Below are 19,341 nucleotides of genomic sequence, written 5' to 3'. Positions count from 1 at the left end.
ATAGCCTACCGTATTCAGCTGTTCAAATTCTCTTATGGCCACAGCTGTAGATATTGCTTCTCTCAAGAACAATGGTCGAAAGCTATCACAATTGTTCCAACAATCAAAGACCACTTTACCCCGGAGTGGATGTGATGCCTACGACATCATCTACCAGGGATACAAAATCCACGAGGATGATCGTTGATCCATGCAGGGCAGGAAAAGCAGGAGTCGGCTAACCGTTCAGCCGGCGACTTCCCCACTGCTTCCCGCACTTAGCCGAATCGGGGGGTTTTGCGACTTCCTCCATGCGATAATAATATGGGGCAAGAAAGGTAGACTTCCCCGAATTCCCACAGGCGCGCGACTTTGGCCTGCAGTCCAAACTTTTTCCAGGATCTCTATCTGTGTTGCTGCTGCAATAAGTTCTGCCTGAAGAAATGGCCCCGAGCAAAGCGACCAAAGTCTCTCGGATCACCGTGGCATGCAATTCCTGCCGGTTCAGGAAGCAGAAGGTAAGCTCCACCCATTCATTTGCTATCAACTGGGTTAAGTTCTTATCGGGAGATGCGATTCTAACGTGAACCCCGCAATCCGCAGTGCAATGGAAATAAGTGAGCAGCTTCCACTCGCTCCCACCCGAAAGACTTTGTTGGAAAGTGAAAAAAGACATCTCAGAGCTAATTACCATGGTGGTAAAGACCGATCTGCACACAATGTCATCAGCACAACCGGCGTTGCGATTGGCCCGAACAACTGAAACGGTACGCCGACGCACTGTTTCTACCCTCAGCCACTTTCCAAGTTGACAGGCTTAACATCCCTACAGAGGCCCCGCCAAAGGCTACATCGAAGCTCTCGAGCACCGACTCCAAGAGACCGAATCTCTGCTTTTAAAATTCCTGGCACACATGTCCGACGCCCAAATATCATCCTCGATACATAATGCCCAGTCAGATTTCCATTCCGGCATAACCGCGGCCCGAAGTCCTCCGCCGTCGTATACACCGTCCTCGCGATCGGGGAAACGAGGAACGGAGTACTGGAGACAATTTCCTCTCAACAGCGTACAGGATGTCCGAGCGTGGCAGCAGGACTGCCTGAATCAAGAACAACGAACGGGCTCAGGACGAAACTCGGCGGACCGGGCGGTCACGAGCGTGTCCGACATCCTCAATTCCAGGGATAGTGAACCCCTGAGGGAAACTTCACACGAACCCAGCGACTATCGGCCGGCGGCTGCGTCCAGGTCAGAGCTTCCACCGCTAACCCCATACCGAGCCAACGTATATGCGAGACTGGACGAAGTCAGCGAACCGGTGAAAGAACCGATAAGTAGCCTCGAGAACCACCCCGAGGCGTATAGAGAGAGGGAGGCCGAGCCGCATCCTGGTCCGATGTTTCCCGCCATACAGCTCCCTCGTATCAGTTGTTCCCAGTCGGATCACTTGCGGGGGCATGGGCTGAACACACCGCAGGCACCGAGTTTATGGAGGGGCGCACCTTCTGTGAGTTTTCAGCAGCAATATCTTTGGTAGTGACGGGCAGGAGCATATACACACACATAAATATACCTCGATGGAATTCTTTTCCGATTGTCATATATTAGCCTTGGGATTCGCAGGAGTCATGCTGTGGACGGTGCAATGTAATTCTTCAAAGCTTTCCCGCACGTAAATTGATACTTTCAGTTCCCATGATGCGTAGCCATTCATTCTTGACAATAGAGCAATACGAAATAAAAACTACTTATTCTTGTTCCCGTCTGACAAAGCCATCGGCGGGTGGTAGTATAAGACAAGATACCCGTAGACCGTCAATTAGGCCAGTCGCTCGGGCCCCACGACGAACCCCACATGCGGGGATGGCATGTTAAGTGATGCAACTTGGAAGGGGTTCTGGACCAGTCGCGATACTCTTGGATCTCAAGCTAATATCCTTTAATTCGACCGCTAACTATTTATGCAACCGAGTCGGTAGATAGACATTAGTTAGTCCTTTGTGGCTGATTGAAGAGGAAGGCATTGTATACCCGCTTCAAATAGTCGCATAGCGGCACTTCACCACGACCCAGAACTGACTCCAAAGGTCATCCGCTGTCAAGAACTTCAATACCGCCCAGACTTCTGCGTCGCATTCGACTGTACAGTATTTCTCTGCTACAAACTGACCGCACTCCGCCCAATGCACGAGTTATCGAAACCAGACCACCTTACATCGCCATGACGCCATCCCCCCCTGACACACAATCATGCAATGAAAGACCTCTTCATTTGCCATCCATCATGATACAATATCCTTAGCCTTTCGACCAGTTATCTATGCGTGTTGGCTATGAGAGTAGCATGATCTCATTCCCCAGTCATACCCTTGCCTTTCGAATGAGGGGGGGAAAGGGTGGCATATATACCCCCGTCCTACCGTACTCGGTATCTCTTTCCCTTCCAGTAGCAAACAATCCTCAAGAAACAATCTTCCATTACACAATCCACTATTCAGAATTCTTGATCTTACATTGCCGTATCTCACCACCAACCACCAAGCGCGCGCGCACATACACACTTGCTCAAAAGAAACCACCCGAAAAAAAAATGCCCTCCAAACCAATCAACTCGCCCCCGCTGCAGCCCAAGAAGGTCGACGGGTTCGTGCGCGACGATGCCCCGATCGACGACTACGAGAACGCGTGGAAGGCGCGGGAGGAGAACGAGAACGAAAGCGAGCAGCAGCAGCTGGCGTTCGACGCGCCGAATGTCGCCGCCGCGAGACGGATGAACAATGAGCGGGTGTTGCATGCGGAGCGGGATCATTATGGGACGACCGGGTCGAAGAATCGGTCGACGACGGGGCATTGAGTTTCCCTCCGGGGATTTTTTTTTTTTTACTTCTAGGGTGATGGATGGGTGTGATGGGGGGAATCATTATGTTCTTGTTCTTGTTCTTGATGTGGATAACTAAATATCTGGACTATGACAGATATAGGGTTTATGTGAAGAGTTCCAAGTTGGTAGGAAGGATGATGGGTAGATCTAAATTGGTTTGTCCAGTTCGTGTCCAGTTGGTTGTAATCAATAGGTCATTCTCACATTATATACACAAATTCTATCAAGAGGTACTAGGTAGGGTTCTCTAGGTCCTTAAAATTTTTTTACAGCATGGGCTTGAGGTCCTCGGCGACCTTGAAAGGAGCAGCAGTCTTGCTGCGGATCTCCTCGACGGTCACGCCCTCGGCGTGCTCGACCAGAGTCAGACCCTCGGTGGGGCTGACCTCGAAGACGGCCAGATCGGTGATGATCTTCCACACGCAGCGGGGGCCGGTGAGGGGGAAAGTGCAGTCGGCCAAGATCTTGGGGTTGCCCTTCTTGTCGGTGTGTTCCTGTTTTGCGACGCTGATTAGTGACTGCATTGAAGATTAAAGGGGGGCCAGGCGTGCTTACCATAGTAACAACAACCTTGGTCTTCTCGGGGTTGGCGACCAAGTCCATGGCACCACCGACACCCTTGACCTTACCGGGAAGCATGAAGTTGGCCAAATCTGGAGAAACCCGAATTAGCAAGTGCGATCGACGTAAACCCGGATTTTGGCGGATCACTCACCTCCGTACTGGCTGACCTGCAGAGCACCGAGCATAGTCAAGTCAATGCGACCAGCGCGAATCATACCGAAACTCTCGTGGGAACCGAAGAGAGAAGCACCGTTGTCCAAGGTGACAGTCTCCTTGCCAGGGTTGATCAAGTCGGGGTCCTCCTGGCCGGGCTGGGGGTAGCCACCCAGACCCAGGATACCGTTCTCGGCTTGGAGGACGACCTCGACACCCTCGGGGAGGTAGGCGGGCGCAATCAGGGGCATTCCGATACCGAGGTTGACGTACATGCCATCGCGGAACTCCTTGGCGGCACGCTTGACGATGCGCTCGCGGCGGGCGGTGGCGGCGCTGTCACCAGCCTGGAGCAACTCGCTGGGGTCCTTGGCGAAGGTGAGCTTCTCGATCTGCTTCTCGCCGGTGCTCTTGATGACCTTGTTGACGTAGATGCTCTGGATGTGGATGTTCTCGGGAGCGATCTCGCCAACCTCGACGATCTCATCGGCCTCGACGATGGTGTACTTGGCGTTCTTGGCCATGGCCTCGTTGAAGTTGTTCATAGCCTTGCGGAACTGGCAGTTGCCCAGCTTGTCGGCCTTGTGGACCTTGACCAGGGCGTAGTCACCGAAAATCGATTCTTCCAGGAGGTATTGCTTGCCGTTGAATTCGCGGGTTTCCTTGGGCTTGGACGTGAGGGCCACGGTGCCATCCTTGTTGTAGCGGACGGGGAGTTCACCAGTTTGTACTATGTCCCTGCTTAGCTGGATTCATCCTCTGACAGCAATGCGCAAACATACCGATAGTTCCATAAGCAGCGGGGGTATAGAAAGCAGGGACACCAGAAGCACCAGCAGCGCACTTCTCTGCGATAGTGCCCTGGGGAGTCAATTCCAATTCGAGATCACCGTTCAAGTACATCTTCTCGAAGACCTTGTTTTCACCGATGAAAGACGCAATCATCTTGGTGATCTGCTTGGACTCAAGCAGTTGACCTGCTCACAGTCAGAATGAAGCCGTCCGGTATGTCTCCGGTGCCATTGGACCTACCAAGACCACGACCGGGCATGCCAGCATTGTTAGAAACGACAGTCAGATCCTTGATATCCGGGCGATCGCGCACAGCATCGATCAATGTGTTGGGGACACCCGAGAAACCGAAACCTCCGACCAGAACGGTGGAGGCACCCTTCATTTCCTTGATGGCTTCCTGAGCCGAAGGGCAGATCTTGTTAATAGCTCTTTGCGAGGTGGACGCGGAGAAGTTCCGCCGCCATACGGGGCGGAACACGGCGGGAACCGCAGGGAAAGGCCGCGACATGATTGGCGATCAGCCTGGCCAGATGTGAATTGAGTACAAAACTGGGGAAGGAAGAAAGAAAGAAAGCAAAAAAAAAAGAAGGGGAGGAATTGGGGGTGTAGAAGTACTAGTCGAAGAAATCCCCCGGTCTTGTCTCTCTGCATAGCTCGTCTCCGTTTCGGCTAGTGACCACCGCCACGCAGCCGACAAAAGCGATTATCCGCCGAAACTCCCACTTCGCTTTGCCGCCTTCCGAAGCCGACCCCACTGCGTCCGTGACTGGTGGCTGGTATTGTCTTGTACGTCGTGCCCGCCCATGGGGGAGAAACGTTCAACCCTGCGGGGATGGACGGGGCATCGCGCACAGGGCTCACGCGACTCCGATCGGGTTCGAATAAGGTATTCGCCGTTCCGATGAAGAGTCACCGAGGCCAGAGCATTTTCAAGATTGATCGGGGTCGCTCGAGGTGAAATTGATGGTTTCTCAGCGTCCGCTGCACCAGAAGTCCTTAAGCATGTTCACTGGTCGACTCCCGTCATGAATACCGCGTAATTTACGATTCCGAAAGCGGGAAGGGCATCGGCAAGCCCCTGGAGGCGATGGCAGTTGGCCAACTGCGAGATCGGGTGAAATCGCACCTGCTCACGGGATCTCAAGGAATTCATTGCCGATGGAATCTGACGAACAGAGGGCAGACTGTGGGGTGGATCTGCCGAATCCTGGGGTAGGTATTCTCGCCCATTGTCTGGTCTCAGTCTCAGTCTCAATCTCATCTTATCGTCTCAACAAGAATGACAAGGGACTAATAAATGGTGATACCTGAAAGACCCTTCCAGTAGCGCTGCTCTACAACCGTGCCGTGATTGCGGCAGTATCTTATCAATAAGGGAACGGAACTGCCGAGGTGCATTAGCAACATTTTTCCTCGCCTGCGATTGGTCGATGCCAAAGTAGATTTTAAGTCTTCGGTCTAAACCCCACATCTCAGTAGTCGGTGCCTGAGGACGTGCATACTCTGTTTTCCAGCACGATTTGGCTCAGCAATAGATGCTCTCATCTGCGTTGCACTCCAAGGCAGCCTTCAGTTTCTACTACCAAGGTCCTTGTGAGCGAGTGGAAGTCATTTTGTGGTTGCCACTACCCATGGAAAAAACACACTGCAAGTGTCATCTTGCGAGCAATCATGACGTGAAAACAATGCAAACCACACATGGCTCGGAAATGATAAAATTCACATGCCAGCATCTCACATATATTACCTGAACTACGTATCAAGGTGCAAGTGTACGCACAGTCCGGCAAGACAATCACCCTACTCGCTTCGACTCAGAAGTCACAAGCGAGGCTCTCAGGAATAGTCGCGAACAAACACGCGCACCGACAAAATGCCCTTCTACGTCCACATCTCAAACCGCCACAACGTCCACATCTCAAACCGCCACAACGGCAACTACCCTGGCGAATGGCATCGCTGGCTGTTAGCCGCCACCACCCGGGACGATGCGAAGAGATTCTACTGGGGGCTGCACAAGTACACCAAGACAGACAATGCAAGCATCAAATCTGTCACGGCCGAGACCATGGAGTGGTGGAACTACGACGCCAGTGACGGCTTCAGTCTCCAGAACCTCTATAAATGGATTCAGCAGAAGCAGACGGACCAATACAAAGACATCCAAGAACTCACCGACACCCGCGAGAGGACCCTTCTTACCATCCTGCCGGATACCAACTTTGGAGACCGGTTCTGGCTGATTCTGCCCGGGTTCCAGGATACGTCGATTGAAGATCTGTGGGAGGATCGAGCGCGTCTTTGAGAGACGAATCGGAGCTTGGTCAGGATGACAATTAATTGGGACAGCTGCAGGGCTGATTTTGGGTATTTCTTATCGTGCCCCTTAATTAATGTTGTATCCTTGGGGTGATAAGATGTTTTTTAATTGAGTTCAAGCTTTTTTGTTTTAGTGAATAATCATAATTGATCAGTCAATAATCAAATTCATCGGGTATGAACTCGATGCTAAGGGTCTCTTTTTCATCATTCTGTTTGTATGCGATCCTTAGGCGCAAATTACTACTAGGGATAGATCGGTTGAACTTATAACCGATACACCCCAGGGGAAGTGCATGCTATCCAGCCCCACACAATGACGACAACTCGCTGGGTCACCAGGGTAACTTGCTGTTCTTTCTCCGCATCCCCGCAATGGGACGATGCCTCGAGGAGTCTCACAAGTCAGAACTCATTCCAAATGTCAACCACTACGTTTAGAACTCTAAAATATCTTGGTTATCCACCAATACATTTTTGCGAGTCACCTCGCCGGATACGCCAAAGTAGCAGCAACAATGTTAGCATCACGCTCACTTGCTCGGATAGCTCGTCTGCCTCTACCGCGAGTCCAGCAGGCCACATCTCGCAGGACGATCGGCTCTGTCAGTGCAATCGACTCGGGCATCTTCCGCACCTTATTCGGAACAGAGGAGATCCGGAAGGTGTTCGACGACGCAGCATACATCCAGCGATGTATCGACGCCGAGGCCGCGCTCGCCAGAGCCCAATCACGATGCGACGTGATTCCCCCGCGGATCGGAGACCTGGTTACGCAGAAGATACGTGAGTCGCAATTGGACATGGACCGTCTGCGACAGGAAACGGAGATCGTGGGATACCCGATTCTGCCGCTTGTTCGTCAACTTTCGACGATATGCGGCGAGGAGGCTGGGAAGTACGTTCACTGGGGTGCCACGACGCAGGATATCATGGATCTTGCCAGTGTCCTACAGATGAAAGAGGGTCTGGATATCGTCGAGCGACTTCTCAAGGAAGTCATCTGCACTCTACGCGGCCTGTCCGTGAAATACCGTGACACACCCATGGCAGGCCGCACCCATCTGCAGCACGCTCTCCCCGTCACCTTCGGCTACAAGTGCGCAGTCTGGCTGTCTGGTTTCCAGCGTCATGCCGAGCGCTTAGCACAGCTGAAGAGTCGATGCTTGCTGGTTCAGTTCGGCGGAGCAGCAGGGTCGTTGGCGTCGCTGGGCTCCGGGGACGACGGGCTCCGCGTGCGCAGAGCCCTGGCGGAAGAGCTGGGACTCGAGGACCCGTCCATCACCTGGCATGTCGCGCGAGACGGCGTGGCAGAAATTGTGAACTTCCTGGCGCTGATGGGTGGGTCGATGGGCAAGTTGGCCCTGGATATTATTATGATGTCGTCGAATGAGCTAGGGGAGGTGTCCGAGCCGTTTGTTCCCCATCGCGGCGCCTCCTCCACCATGCCACAGAAACGCAACCCCATCTCGAGTGAGGTTATCCTTGCCGCATCCAAGATCTTGCGGTCGAATGCAGGCCTGGTGCTCGATGGCATGGTGGCGGACTTCGAGCGTGCATCGGGTCCCTGGCATTTAGAGTGGGTGGCAGTCCCGGAGAGCTTTGTGATCGCCGTCGGGGCGCTGTCGCAGACGCAATTCGCTTTGTCCGGCCTATGTGTGCACAGCAAGCAGATGATGGTCAATCTGCACTCGACCAAAGGGCTTATCGTGGCGGAGGCAGTGATGATGGGTCTGGCACCGCATGTGGGTCGCCAGAATGCACATGATATCGTCTACGAGGCATGTCGGGAGAGCATCGAGACGCAGCAGACATTGTTGCACTGCTTGATGCAGAAGCCGGAGGTGACCTCGAAGCTGACGGAGGAACGCGTGAGCCAGCTCTGTGACCCGGTCAATTACCTCGGTGCATCGATGCGGATGGTAGATGATGTGTTAGCTGTCGATTGAGATATGTTGTTCACGATGAATATAGAGAGGAGTGGATGGAGTGCTTTTCTTGGCGTTGTTGATAAGAAAGAAGTGAGGGATTTCCGGGAGCGTCAACCATCCACATGGCCCCACGCTAAGTACTTTCCTTCTGCACGGACGCAGGCCATGACAGGCAAGACTAAGCATAAGTATAGGGGAGCACCCCGCAGGCTTCATACTAGATATTGTACTGTACTGTACATAGATTAATGGCTTTCTTTCTTCCCTCCCTCCCTCGCTCGACCCCAAGGTAGTAGTTACGCTCGTTGAGCAGGTGATGATTGTTCTACCAGACCAAATCACAGTCCTTCGGCTACATGCACATCGCAAAATACCCAATGACCATGCAGCAATTGACTTCTTCTTTCATTTGGGTCCATACCATGTTCGAGGTAACCTGAGCATAACATCATGGATAATGATCATTGATCGAGACCAGAACTAAATAAATTAGCGGCACGGTGGCGCATGCACTAAACCCCAAGGGGAGGCGACTCTTTGCAGCTGAGCCAATTTAAATCAAGAGTCGCAATTTGATGAATTCAAGTCATGACGATGGCATTCCCTTGTGATCCATTCCAAAGGGTCGTGATTTACCTAAGGTACTCAATACTCAGTTCTCAGTACATTTTACCCTCTCCAGATCCGTTTCGCCCCACTGTTTCTGAGATCGGCGAGAAACTCAGCTGGAAACCACGCTTGACCAGATCGGAGATAACCTGTCCCATTTCCCGACGGCTTGATCTTCGAAGCTCTTCACAACAATCTTCTTCTTCCCCTCACACTCTGGTTGCAAGAATATTTCCCCCCTTGATCTCAACCGATACCCCTTCCGCATGGTGCAACCTCAATGCATTCTTCTGTGTGACTGTCTCTTTGACATACCCACCCCAGTGGCTCCCCGACGAGCAGAATCATGGTCATGAAGCAGTGTACTATCTGCGATCGGCAATTCAAGAAGACAGAGCATTACAAGCGCCATGAACGGTCGCGTATGGCAACCTCACCTTGGGGCTGGTTCACACTGATGCTCATATATACTAGACACGAAAGAGAAGCCCTACCAGTGCAGTGTCTGTTTGAAGCGGTTCTCGCGGAGGTAAGTCTGGTGCCCCGGACTTCTGCGCGGTCTGATTGATCACTGACCCCGAGATTCTCTTGCAGTGACGTCCTGAGTCGCCATGCTAAAGGCCACAAGAACCCCCGCACCGAGGGGACAAGCGAACCGAAAAGTCTCCAGGCTGCCTCGCCGGCCACCATACCGCATAATGACCGCACGCCGGTTATCTCGCATGCGAGCCAGCAGGGCATGCAGGGCATGAGCCCCAATGATCTTCAACAGATGCATAATCTCTCGTCGCACCGAGGCATGTCGCTGTCGGCCACACCGGGTATCCCCTCATCGTCTCTGGACTTCTTGGCCGATGTATCAACCCATCAACCTCGCACGGAGCCAGAGGTCAACCAAATGATGACGGATGAGCAACATCAGTACTTCGGATGGAACCATATCTCCGGCCCGGATCAGCAATGCTTCAGAGGAACCATACTCGATCCAATGCAGAATGACTTGCTGCAGTTCTGGCTGGAGCCTCGCGGAGACTCGATTTCGCACAACGGTTCATTGGACATGATGGGAGAGCCGATTGGTAGCCTGCCCAGTGGAGATTCCGTGTCAACACCTCAGCAGCATCAACAGCAATTCTCAACCGATGGTGAGACCTCGAAAACAGGGAACCTCATTCCGAATGAGCGATTCTCTCGCGTACAGCGCTATTGGCTCGCTCCAGCAAACAACACCGGTCGCCTGATGAACGGCCTGTGGCGAGATGTAGCCAGCAGTGACACGAACAACATATTCACCCTATCGGCAACACCTCCGCCAGATGGCCCAGTCGGACCACAGGGATCAAGGTATGGACTTGACGAAGCGTGTAGACAACGCCTGTATCTTGCTTTTGGACAGACCGAACAGTCGCAGCTGCATGCGCTGCCTGGGACCAACACGCTTCCTCCTTTGGCTCCGGGCTCCATTCCCAAGAATCACAACTTTCCCCCAGCCGAGGTACTCGATATGGCGCTCGATCTTTACTTCCGCGAATTCCACCCACTGGTGCCTTTCATACATGTCCCTACCTTTTCCGCAAGCAATACGCGGCCTTCGGTACTGTATGCTATGTGTCTCATTGGGATGGTCTTACTGGGGACTAGAGGAACAATGGATTTTGTTTGCAAGAATTTCTCGGTGAGTGAGCAGGCTTTCACATGTTTGGTGCGTTGCTGATGGGCGAAAACAACAGTTGATGCTTGAGCGCCTCACGGCCGATCTCGCTAGGTGTTCCGTGGGCGTGGAAAACTCGGTGTGCACCGTCTCTACCTTTGCTGCCTGCTTTCTGTTTCTCAATCTGGCCGCTATGACTGGGGTAGGTTATTCCATCATCTACCTAGGGGCGGAGTTGCTGACAGTGCGCAGGAGAAAGAACATCTCGAAAAATGTCAGATGCTCTATGTCAACCTCATATCGGTAAGTGCCGATAGTCATAACAATGTTGGTAGTTCAGAACTCATAGTCTGCAGATAGCGCAACGACATGGTCTTTTCGCTGCCACAGAAGGACAAGTGCTTGACATGAGCCTTTTCGACACCTTTACTGATGTTGAGACGAGGTGGAAAGCCTGGAGTAAGGCGGAGTCTGTGAAAAGGTCGGTACATCGCTCTGTTCTTTTGCGGACTTGGCTAATTGCTTAGATTAATCACCGGTCTGCTGCTATTGGACTCTTGGTATTCTTCATTTATGTCCACGAGTCCCATCGTCGTGCCCGATTCGGTCCAGTTAATACTGCCATGTGACGACGCACTTTTCCGAGCCATCAATGCTATGCGGTGGATGCAGTTGATTTGTAGTGGGAAATGCATGCTCATGCCTACGATTGTGGCACCATCAGAAAGCGTGGGCCTTCCCGAACTAGAAAGCCCGGTCGACGACTTTTGTATGCACGCGGTGCTATCACTGGTGCAGTTGCGGCTCTCTGAAGCCTACTACCGTCTTCTCTCGAACAGACCACAATTTCCCTTCGCGCCGTGCCACACTTACAGTATGGACGCTCGTGCCAGGTGTCTCACGCCCCTCCAGCTGCAGATCGCCGACAAATATGGAGACATACTTGCTCGATTGAATCCCAATGCGGCTGTGACGTGGCACAATATGTGCTTGACGCTGTCGGCAGACACCCAGATCTTTGATCTAGCGGCAGGACGATCAGGTCCAGCTCCTGGCCGGAAAGCCTTGGCTGACATTGCCGCGTGGTCTCAGACACCGGCTGCCAGACGAGCCTGCCTGCATGCGGCTCACATCTACAAGGTGTTGACGAACCGCAAGACTTCCGACCATATGATGTTTCATTCCGTCTTTTCTCTCTTCTCCGCGGCGCTGGTCCTGGGACTCTATGTTTTCATGGTGCCGCATGTCACTGATCCGCAGGGAGGGGGCACTGCGATCGAGCTTTTCGATGACATCGACTGGCAGAAGGTGGGTACTGAGGGCCTTACCAATTACATGGTCCCGCACGGCAGTCAACCTTTCTCGCTGTCAGATGAGCCTGCTGTGAACTTCATCCGCAACGGGGGAACGGTGTATCTCCGAGGGATGCCCATTCAAGGCGGATATCAGTCTGCACGACGCGTTCTGCTGGACTATGCCGGGTTGTTGAGAGACGCTGGCAAATGGAGCGTGCGCAAGTTTTCTTATGTGCTTCACATCATGAGCGATGTGTTAATGGATGTAGAATGAAGCGTCGAGTGGCCGCTGACAAGGTGCCTGGGTTGACTTGCCCAGGTCAGTCACAGTCACTCACAAGTCTAGCCGAAGACGCTCCGGCGCAGTGGCATTGATCAGCCGGCTGAACAATGATCACTGGTTTCACGAGCGCACCAAGAGTCACTTTGCTTCAAAAGTGGTTGCAATTATAATCCAAGCTTCTGTACAATACAAACAGGCCAGATGCCCAAACAATATCATATCCCACGAGAAATACGAATGAAATTTGAATGCAAGTGTTCAGACCCAAGACCGATTCCTGACCCTCTCATTCAACAGCTCCAACTCCTCCTTGGAGACCACGAGGCCTTTCAGCATTCTCTCATCCACCAACTCCCCAACATCAGGCATCGGATGATGATGCTCCCCAGCCAACACGACCCTCGAACACCCCCTCTCCGGCCTCCCTTCGGCAAACCACAACCCTTCCCCTCGATCCTCATCCCCACCACCACCACCACAGCTGCTGATCGTACTGGTGGTACTCGCGCGCCGCACCTGCAAATGCTCCGCCTCGCCCTCCCCTTCCACCCCGACCACCACCGGCAGGGGGCTTTCAGTCCCACCCACCCACTCCCCCTCCTCACTCTCACTCTGGCCCCCCACACTGCCCCTGCCACTCGCACTGCCAGCCGCACTCCCCCTCCGCCACCCCCCATTCCCATTCCCATTCCCATTCCCGGAATCATCCTCGCAAAAATCCCCCGTAAACTTCGCCACGCTGATCCCATTCCACCGCGCCTGCGGCATGTGCAGCACGTCGCGCAGCACGAGCGTCGTCGTGCGCGCGTCGTCCGGCGCCCGCCGCACCCGCAGCTGCACCGTCCCCACGCCCAGCACCCGCTGGTTGGCGATCCGGCACGGCGCCCGCCGGTACGTCGCGAACGACGCCCGGTTCTTGGCGAAGTGCGTGTTGCTGCCGGCCGGGAGGAGGAGCCAGTCCCAGCATCGCGCTGTTGAGGCTTGTTGTTGGTGGGTTCGGGCGCGGCGGGTGGGTTTGGGTTTGGGTTTTTGGATTTTGTGGGGGGTGGTGGGGGGGGGTTGGGATTGGGGTGCTGGGGTTGCGACCATGCTGGATGCTGGTGTTTGGGTAGGTAGCGAGTTGGGATTGTGTGTTAGTGTTGTTATTGTTGTTGTTGTTGTATACGTTGGCAGGTGGGTTGGTGGTTCTCAATGAGTAAGGTATGTATCGAGGGAGGTGGTGGTTATGAGTTCGTGGAGTCTAGTGTGGTCGAGTATAGTGTATATAGTATAGGTAGACGAGTGAAGTGAGCGAGTGAGAAGTATACGTATAGCAGTATGTATACCAAGATGGGGAATATACACTCTTAGGACTTGGAACAAGGGGATATGTGCAGAGTAGGTTGAAGCTGGGGAACAAAGAGTTGACTAACTGACGACTTCTACGCCTAGACTACTTCTAAGTACACTGGGGTAGAGGGAAAGGGTCGGGGGTGGATCAACCACTACGGGGTCTCCAACTGCACAACGCGTCAACCAGCAAGGGTCTGGTCTGGTCTGGTCTGGTCTGGCGGTGGTCCACGGCGGTGGCAAACCCACCCTCCCGATTTGGGAAGGGATCCTTGTCTTTCATCCAAATCACCCAAGCGACTCCTTACATGAGCCCTCATCCAGTAGTCATCTAGTATTGAGTGGGATATATCGGACCTGTACATGTATAGTACACGTCCTCAATTGTTTTCATCTTTAAATAGAAAGGTACTCCGTAGCTTTTGTCAAATGCGCCCCTTGTGATGCTGTGTGATGTCTACGCCAGTTGTTCCACCCCAAAGTCTTGACGTCAGTTGCGATGGCGAACCCACCCCAAGCTGGCTGAATACGGTTGTGGGGAGGCAATGCCGCTTTTTGACAGGAGAACCCGACTTGGCGTTTTGTTGGGGTCTTTCCACCACATAGACTACCGAGTAGGAAGATAATGCATAAGGAATCAGGAATCAGGAATAACGAATAAGCAATAAGCAATAAGCAGTAAGCATGGCTGTGAGGCTTGGCTGCCAATTCCTTTGTAAAACTATCCGTTTGTTCTTCCATCACTTCCAGCGCTTGCTGTAGCGCCTGAGTTTATGTATCTACAACTGGTTTCGCCCTTTATCTACAGACATGTACCACTCTACCACCCCCCCTAGTAGAGCATTTCCTTCACCATCTTCCCAATGGCCAAACTACTGGTCAACCCAGGGCTCTCGATGCCCAACAGATTGATAAACCCCGGGAATCCTTCCTCCTCCTGGATCTCAAAGTCCTGCCAGACTTTCGATGAGCCGAAGGAGGAACCGCTGTCCTTATTCAACTTGGGCCGGATTCCACAGTACGACACACTGACCGCGGTGACATCCACGTTCGGCAGATATTTCTTGATCAGAGGCAGCGCCGGCTCGAGCCGGGCTGGATTGGGCGCCAGGTCATCCGGGCTATCCACCCACTCGGAGTCGGGGCCGAACCGGATCTGGCCGCCCATGTCCAGGGTCAGATGGATGCCCAGGCCGGCCTGCGCCTTGGTCACGGCGGGGTACACCAGGACGGAGGTCTTGGGGAACGAGGCCGCGTACGAGAGATAGGTCCCCTTGGCGTAGTGCATCGTGCGGTGTCGCGCCGCGGGCAGCAGCATGTTGCTGACCGCGCACGCGCCGAGCCCGGCGCTGTTCACCACCGTCTCCGCCGTGATGGAGGTCTCCGCCCCGTCGGCCGACACCGCCGTGATCTCGTAGCCCTGGCCGGGGCCCAGGGGCCGCAGCCCCGTCACCCGCGTCAGGAACGCGCAGTCGCCGCCGCGGTGCTCCAGGTCCCCCTGCAGGTACGTGATCAGGCTGTGGCTGTCGAAGATGCCCGTCGTCGGGCTCTCGAGCACCCCCGCCAGCGCCCGCACCTCGGGCTCCCGCCGCTCGGTCTCCTGCCGGCTCAGAAACCGCGTCGGCACCCCGATGCGCTGCGCGTGCGCGTGCATCCGCTCCAGCGAGTCTCGTTCCGGGTCGTCCTGCGCCACCAGCCATTTCCCCGTGTTGCGGTACGGCAGCCCCTGTCGCTGCAGCAGGTCGTAGAGCATCTCCTTGCCCTGGATACAGAGCTTGGCCTTGAGGGTGTCGGTGCCGTAGTACAGTCCTGCATGGATGACCTAGTCCTTGTCAGCGCATCGGCATCTCACCCTCTCTCTTGCACCCTCTCCCAGCCCCTCGACCCAAAGCCCCCCTGCCATTGCTCCCTCCCCTCAGTGTACTGTACACAATGCACCAGCACGAACAACAACCTCCAAATCCCAAACGATACACCTATGCATCTATATCTGCAATCTCTCACCTCAGAATTCCGACTACTCGTCTCCGTCCCCGGCGCATCATGCCGTTCCAGCAAAATCGTCGACGTCCCCTCGCGACCGGCTAATTCGCGCGCAACGGCGAGTCCGACCACTCCGCCGCCTATGACCTTTCGAAGAAGACATGCATCAGCCCGTTTGCTTTCAAGTCAGTGCGTGTTTTGGGACTTACCGCATGAGTGACGTCGGCGCGGGCAGCGCCCGTGCTGGAGAAGCCGCGCCGGCGCAAGAGAGGGAGGAGGCGGCTTCTGGGGAAGAGCCGGGGAGTTGTCATGGCCATGGAATTTGGTCAATCAACTAAGCGATGATGCACAGGATTTGGGCAACACTGCGTGCGCTGGAAGCCGCAGAATCAAAGCATTTGGCGTAATGGATCGTAGTTGGACAGGATACCGAGCGATACAATGTGACTTTGAAGTACTTGCCGTACCTAGGTTTTGGGGGGGTGAGAAGGATAGCTAGCGCCGACGGCGCGCCGGGATGAGTTGCCCCTTCGGGTCGGCCCCGGGGGTCCGATTTAGGCATCTGATAACCAGCCCGCCAGCCCGCCGCGGGCGATAAGTAGATAAGGATGTGTGGCTGGGGGAGGGGGAGGCCGGGAAATATTCCGTTCAATGCGGAGGAGCATGATAGCTTGGGAATGAGTGGAAAGAGAAGCTCGGGCTGGTTTACAATGTAGCTGCAGCCATTGAAGACTCGGAACTAACACAGACTGCTTCTCAGATGAAAGTGTCACTGGCGGTGGTTAAAACCCCTTCTGGGCTGAAAGTCAGTGGCTCCGAAATAAGAAGGTATTTTACTGGCCCGGTCTTGCCTCAGGCAGGACCAGAGCAACCGAGGTGCAAAATGGGTTTACTGTATATGGTACGGTAAATAGTAAGTAGTGGTGGTATATACTAGAGTCTATGATACGCTTGATATTATGCATATGGAAGACCAATCGATGCACCCCAGAAAATGAGATAAATGCAACAAAGGAGACGATTGTTTATGTATCAAGGCCGCTTCCCCACGTTCTTCAACATCTCGTCCAAATGCTGGCTGAAGTCAGTAGGAGCTCAGAACTACTTTCAATGGAAGATGACATACCTGTTTCTGCTCAATCGCTAATTTACCTTGGGTATCCTATTTGTCTGTCAGCCTAGTTACCCTTCGAAGAGATGAAGGTTCCTTACACTAATTATAGCCAGAACAAGCGAGTAATTGTTGTAAAGAAATCTCTCCCGTCTCTTCGCATCACCGCCAATACGGCTGAGCTTCGTCAGAAGGTTGTCAAACTCGGCTGTCAAGCGCTTCAAGCTGTTGGCCACGGGTTCATCATCTCCTGCATCACTGCTGAGAACCAATATCCCATGCAGCAGCTGACCAAACCGCTGCGTGAGGAAATGAGGCGCCGACGACTTGTTCAGATCGTCACCCCCGGCCAAGGACAGGGCGGACACCGCACTACGACCCGTATTCGCGGCCACTCGTTTCAAGGATTCGCACTGGGTGTCCATGATGACCTGGAATCGTGGCCATAACTGCATGTTCACTCCGTTGATATAAGAGTCGGCAACGGGGACCTTGCGACGCTGCAGCTCAAAAGCGGCGTGCTGATTCAATCGAACGCAGATCAAGACCCCCAGCGCGTCCGTCGTGTGTTCGATCAGCTGCTTTGTCAGGGTCTGCCCCAGCCCAAAGACTGGTTCGAAGATCTCGACCGCTTTGCGCGAAATTTGCTGGAAGCTTAAGGTCGAGAACATCTCGGTCATGAAGGAGTATTCGGCAGACACATTATCCACAACGGCAAGATTGAAATTGCGGAATGGCACTTCAAGACCATGGAAGGAGTTATCTTCCTCTGCTAGATAAGAAGAGATGGCAATCTGAGCACCAGTCCGCAGAATGTCTACCCTCCTTCCTAGGGAAAATGGGTCGTGTGCTGCAGATCCTGCGCGACTGCCGGCAACAGCAGAGCCTAGATTTGTCAGTAACATATACATATTGATACAGGATGCCCCATTCGGCTTACCTGTTTTGTGAGCTGACGGGTCTCCTCCTAGAACCTCGTTCCGGTCACTGGGGTAAACCTTGATCGACTCGAGCGCTTGACGATATCGTGAGAAGTGCGACAGATAGTACCATCGCATAGTGTTGATATAGGCTTGTGTGATTTGCCCCGTAAGTCCTGGGTGGGCCCTGGAGATATAGCTGTATAGATCTTTGAATTTCACCAGTCGCTGCTGCTGGAGGATCTGAGCGTTGATGTTCGGAGACCGTAGCGCTCTGATTTGAGACACCAGATAGTCCCTGATTCTTTCCACTGCCTATGAAAAGGTCAACCTCGGCGTATGACACGTGCACAAGGGCAATACTGACCTTGTTCTTGATGTCCGTGAGAAGCGGCCGTACGTCCTCGACGGATTTCGTGCTGCTAGAGCCCGAGACTTTGGCCTCAATGCTTGCCGAGCGGGTTTCCATCTCGTTGAGCGCCTTGACCCAATTCTCATCGATCGGTCCCTCCGCAATCAACTTCACTGTTTTGGGAGAGATACTGATCTCCTCCACAGCAGGCCCAAGGAGCTGTTCGACATTGCGTCGGTTTTCCAACATTGCAGTCAGTTGGATTGAGCGAATCTGCAGAGTCTCGATCTCTGCCGAAACAGTCCCGAGTTCATTCTGGAAATCGTTCAGATATGTCTCCATCGAGCTCGAGACTTCGTCACAACTGGTGATTGCCGAATGTAAATCTTGAAACTTGTTCTGTTCTCGTTCGAATTGCTGAACGGTTTGAGCGCCGAGATCAGTGCTGATGATTCGTCTAGGTTCATCCTTCTTGGAGACAAAATCCTCCAAGCTCAGCCCTTGGAAGTCAATGTCTTCCACGAGTTCCGCAGGCTTGAAGTCAGAGTCAACATCAGGAGACGAGTTCCGGTCGGCATTTTGCTTCCCAAGAATGCCATTCAGAATATCGAGGGGGTCGGCAACATCGGAAGGGCGGGATCTTGCAGCGATTTGTCTCAACGGCGATCTGTCACCACGTGCGGTTGCGGGAAGGGAGGTGGTCGAATCACTGGGAGTCAGGAGGACGGATAAGGAGGAAGTTTGTCGACTGGATCCGGGACGATTGTTTTGTATGTTCGGCGACAAGCGAGAGGATGTCCTTCGGGGGGGAAGAGGGGAGTTGCTGCGACTGTCAACCTGGGGGCCCGAGGGAGTCGAATGGCCAGCAATGCGGTCTAGCCACATCGTAGAAGGCCGGCACGGAGAAGGGTGCGGATACCGGACAGCTTCCCGGACCTCATTGAGGGGGGAGGGGAGAGAGGGGAAAGGTGGATCAAAGGGAGAAAGGTTCCCCAAGCGGTAGAATTGAGTTTATGAAGACGTGAGAGGAACGGTGAATGCCACTTGGCACCTGGTGAGAAGGAGAAGGCGAGAAGAGAGACCAATGTCCGAAGTGGAGTTGCAAGCACCACCGGGGAAGTAAGAGTAAGTAAGTATACGGAGAGCTTAAGATAAGCCAGGGCGAGATGCTACGGTGACCCA

General features: G+C 53.7%; 8 protein-coding genes across 8 annotated transcripts; 5 read left to right on the top strand and 3 right to left on the bottom strand.

Moving 5' to 3' along the window:
* The first annotated feature begins 309 nt into the window (after window positions 1–309).
* On the top strand, window positions 310–1,616 carry BO86DRAFT_358852 (Zn(II)2Cys6 transcription factor domain-containing protein). Its single transcript, XM_025669760.1, has 4 exons — window positions 310–497; window positions 583–596; window positions 684–746; window positions 812–1,616. Exons 1-4 carry the CDS (start codon window positions 423–425, stop codon window positions 1,518–1,520), a joined length of 861 nt encoding a protein of 286 aa, XP_025529502.1. The 5' UTR covers window positions 310–422; the 3' UTR covers window positions 1,521–1,616.
* A 466-nt stretch (window positions 1,617–2,082) lies between these two features.
* BO86DRAFT_387871 (uncharacterized protein) lies at window positions 2,083–3,112 on the top strand. Its single transcript, XM_025671706.1, has one exon. It carries the CDS (start codon window positions 2,364–2,366, stop codon window positions 2,835–2,837), a length of 474 nt encoding a protein of 157 aa, XP_025529501.1. The 5' UTR covers window positions 2,083–2,363; the 3' UTR covers window positions 2,838–3,112.
* Window positions 3,113–3,130: 18 nt separating this feature from the next.
* Window positions 3,131–4,926, bottom strand: BO86DRAFT_358849 (3-oxoacid CoA-transferase; the record flags this gene model as incomplete). The annotated part of the gene is made up of 5 exons (XM_025669759.1): window positions 4,614–4,926; window positions 4,364–4,558; window positions 3,580–4,311; window positions 3,420–3,517; window positions 3,131–3,358 (listed from the first exon to the last, which is right to left on the bottom strand). The coding sequence occupies exons 1-5, from the start codon at window positions 4,882–4,884 to the stop codon at window positions 3,131–3,133; spliced, it is 1,524 nt and encodes a 507-aa protein (XP_025529500.1). The 5' UTR covers window positions 4,885–4,926.
* A 1,323-nt stretch (window positions 4,927–6,249) lies between these two features.
* On the top strand, window positions 6,250–6,710 carry BO86DRAFT_426329 (uncharacterized protein; the record flags this gene model as incomplete). Its single annotated transcript, XM_025675511.1, has 1 exon — window positions 6,250–6,710. The coding sequence occupies one exon, from the start codon at window positions 6,250–6,252 to the stop codon at window positions 6,679–6,681; it is 432 nt and encodes a 143-aa protein (XP_025529499.1). The 3' UTR covers window positions 6,682–6,710.
* Window positions 6,711–7,034: 324 nt separating this feature from the next.
* Window positions 7,035–8,836, top strand: BO86DRAFT_387870 (class-II fumarase/aspartase family protein). The gene has a single exon (XM_025671705.1). The coding sequence runs from the start codon at window positions 7,214–7,216 to the stop codon at window positions 8,642–8,644; it is 1,431 nt and encodes a 476-aa protein (XP_025529498.1). The 5' UTR covers window positions 7,035–7,213; the 3' UTR covers window positions 8,645–8,836.
* Window positions 8,837–9,225: 389 nt separating this feature from the next.
* Window positions 9,226–12,916, top strand: BO86DRAFT_387869 (FTFMHR domain-containing protein; the record flags this gene model as incomplete). Its single annotated transcript, XM_025671704.1, has 7 exons — window positions 9,226–9,657; window positions 9,710–9,764; window positions 9,830–10,910; window positions 10,966–11,088; window positions 11,139–11,189; window positions 11,243–11,367; window positions 11,414–12,916. Coding segments are annotated over exons 1-7 (2,548 nt in total), but the record flags the coding sequence as incomplete, so codon positions are not given.
* Window positions 12,617–13,881, bottom strand: BO86DRAFT_408554 (uncharacterized protein). The gene has a single exon (XM_025674353.1). It carries the CDS (start codon window positions 13,551–13,553, stop codon window positions 12,723–12,725), a length of 831 nt encoding a protein of 276 aa, XP_025529496.1. The 5' UTR covers window positions 13,554–13,881; the 3' UTR covers window positions 12,617–12,722.
* Window positions 13,882–14,489: 608 nt separating this feature from the next.
* BO86DRAFT_358840 (putative GARP complex subunit (Sac2)) lies at window positions 14,490–19,266 on the bottom strand. The gene is made up of 8 exons (XM_025669758.1): window positions 18,175–19,266; window positions 17,828–18,122; window positions 16,989–17,773; window positions 16,903–16,938; window positions 16,207–16,271; window positions 15,986–16,061; window positions 15,798–15,923; window positions 14,490–15,615 (listed from the first exon to the last, which is right to left on the bottom strand). Exons 1-8 carry the CDS (start codon window positions 19,042–19,044, stop codon window positions 14,626–14,628), a joined length of 3,243 nt encoding a protein of 1,080 aa, XP_025529495.1. The 5' UTR covers window positions 19,045–19,266; the 3' UTR covers window positions 14,490–14,625.
* Window positions 19,267–19,341: the final 75 nt, after the last annotated feature.

Source organism: Aspergillus japonicus, assembly GCF_003184785.1.
Source record: "Aspergillus japonicus CBS 114.51 unplaced genomic scaffold BO86scaffold_13, whole genome shotgun sequence".
Lineage (NCBI taxonomy): Eukaryota > Fungi > Ascomycota > Eurotiomycetes > Eurotiales > Aspergillaceae > Aspergillus > Aspergillus japonicus.
The sequence above is the reverse complement of the archived record's forward strand: the minus strand, read 5'-3'. Positions and strand labels throughout refer to the sequence as shown.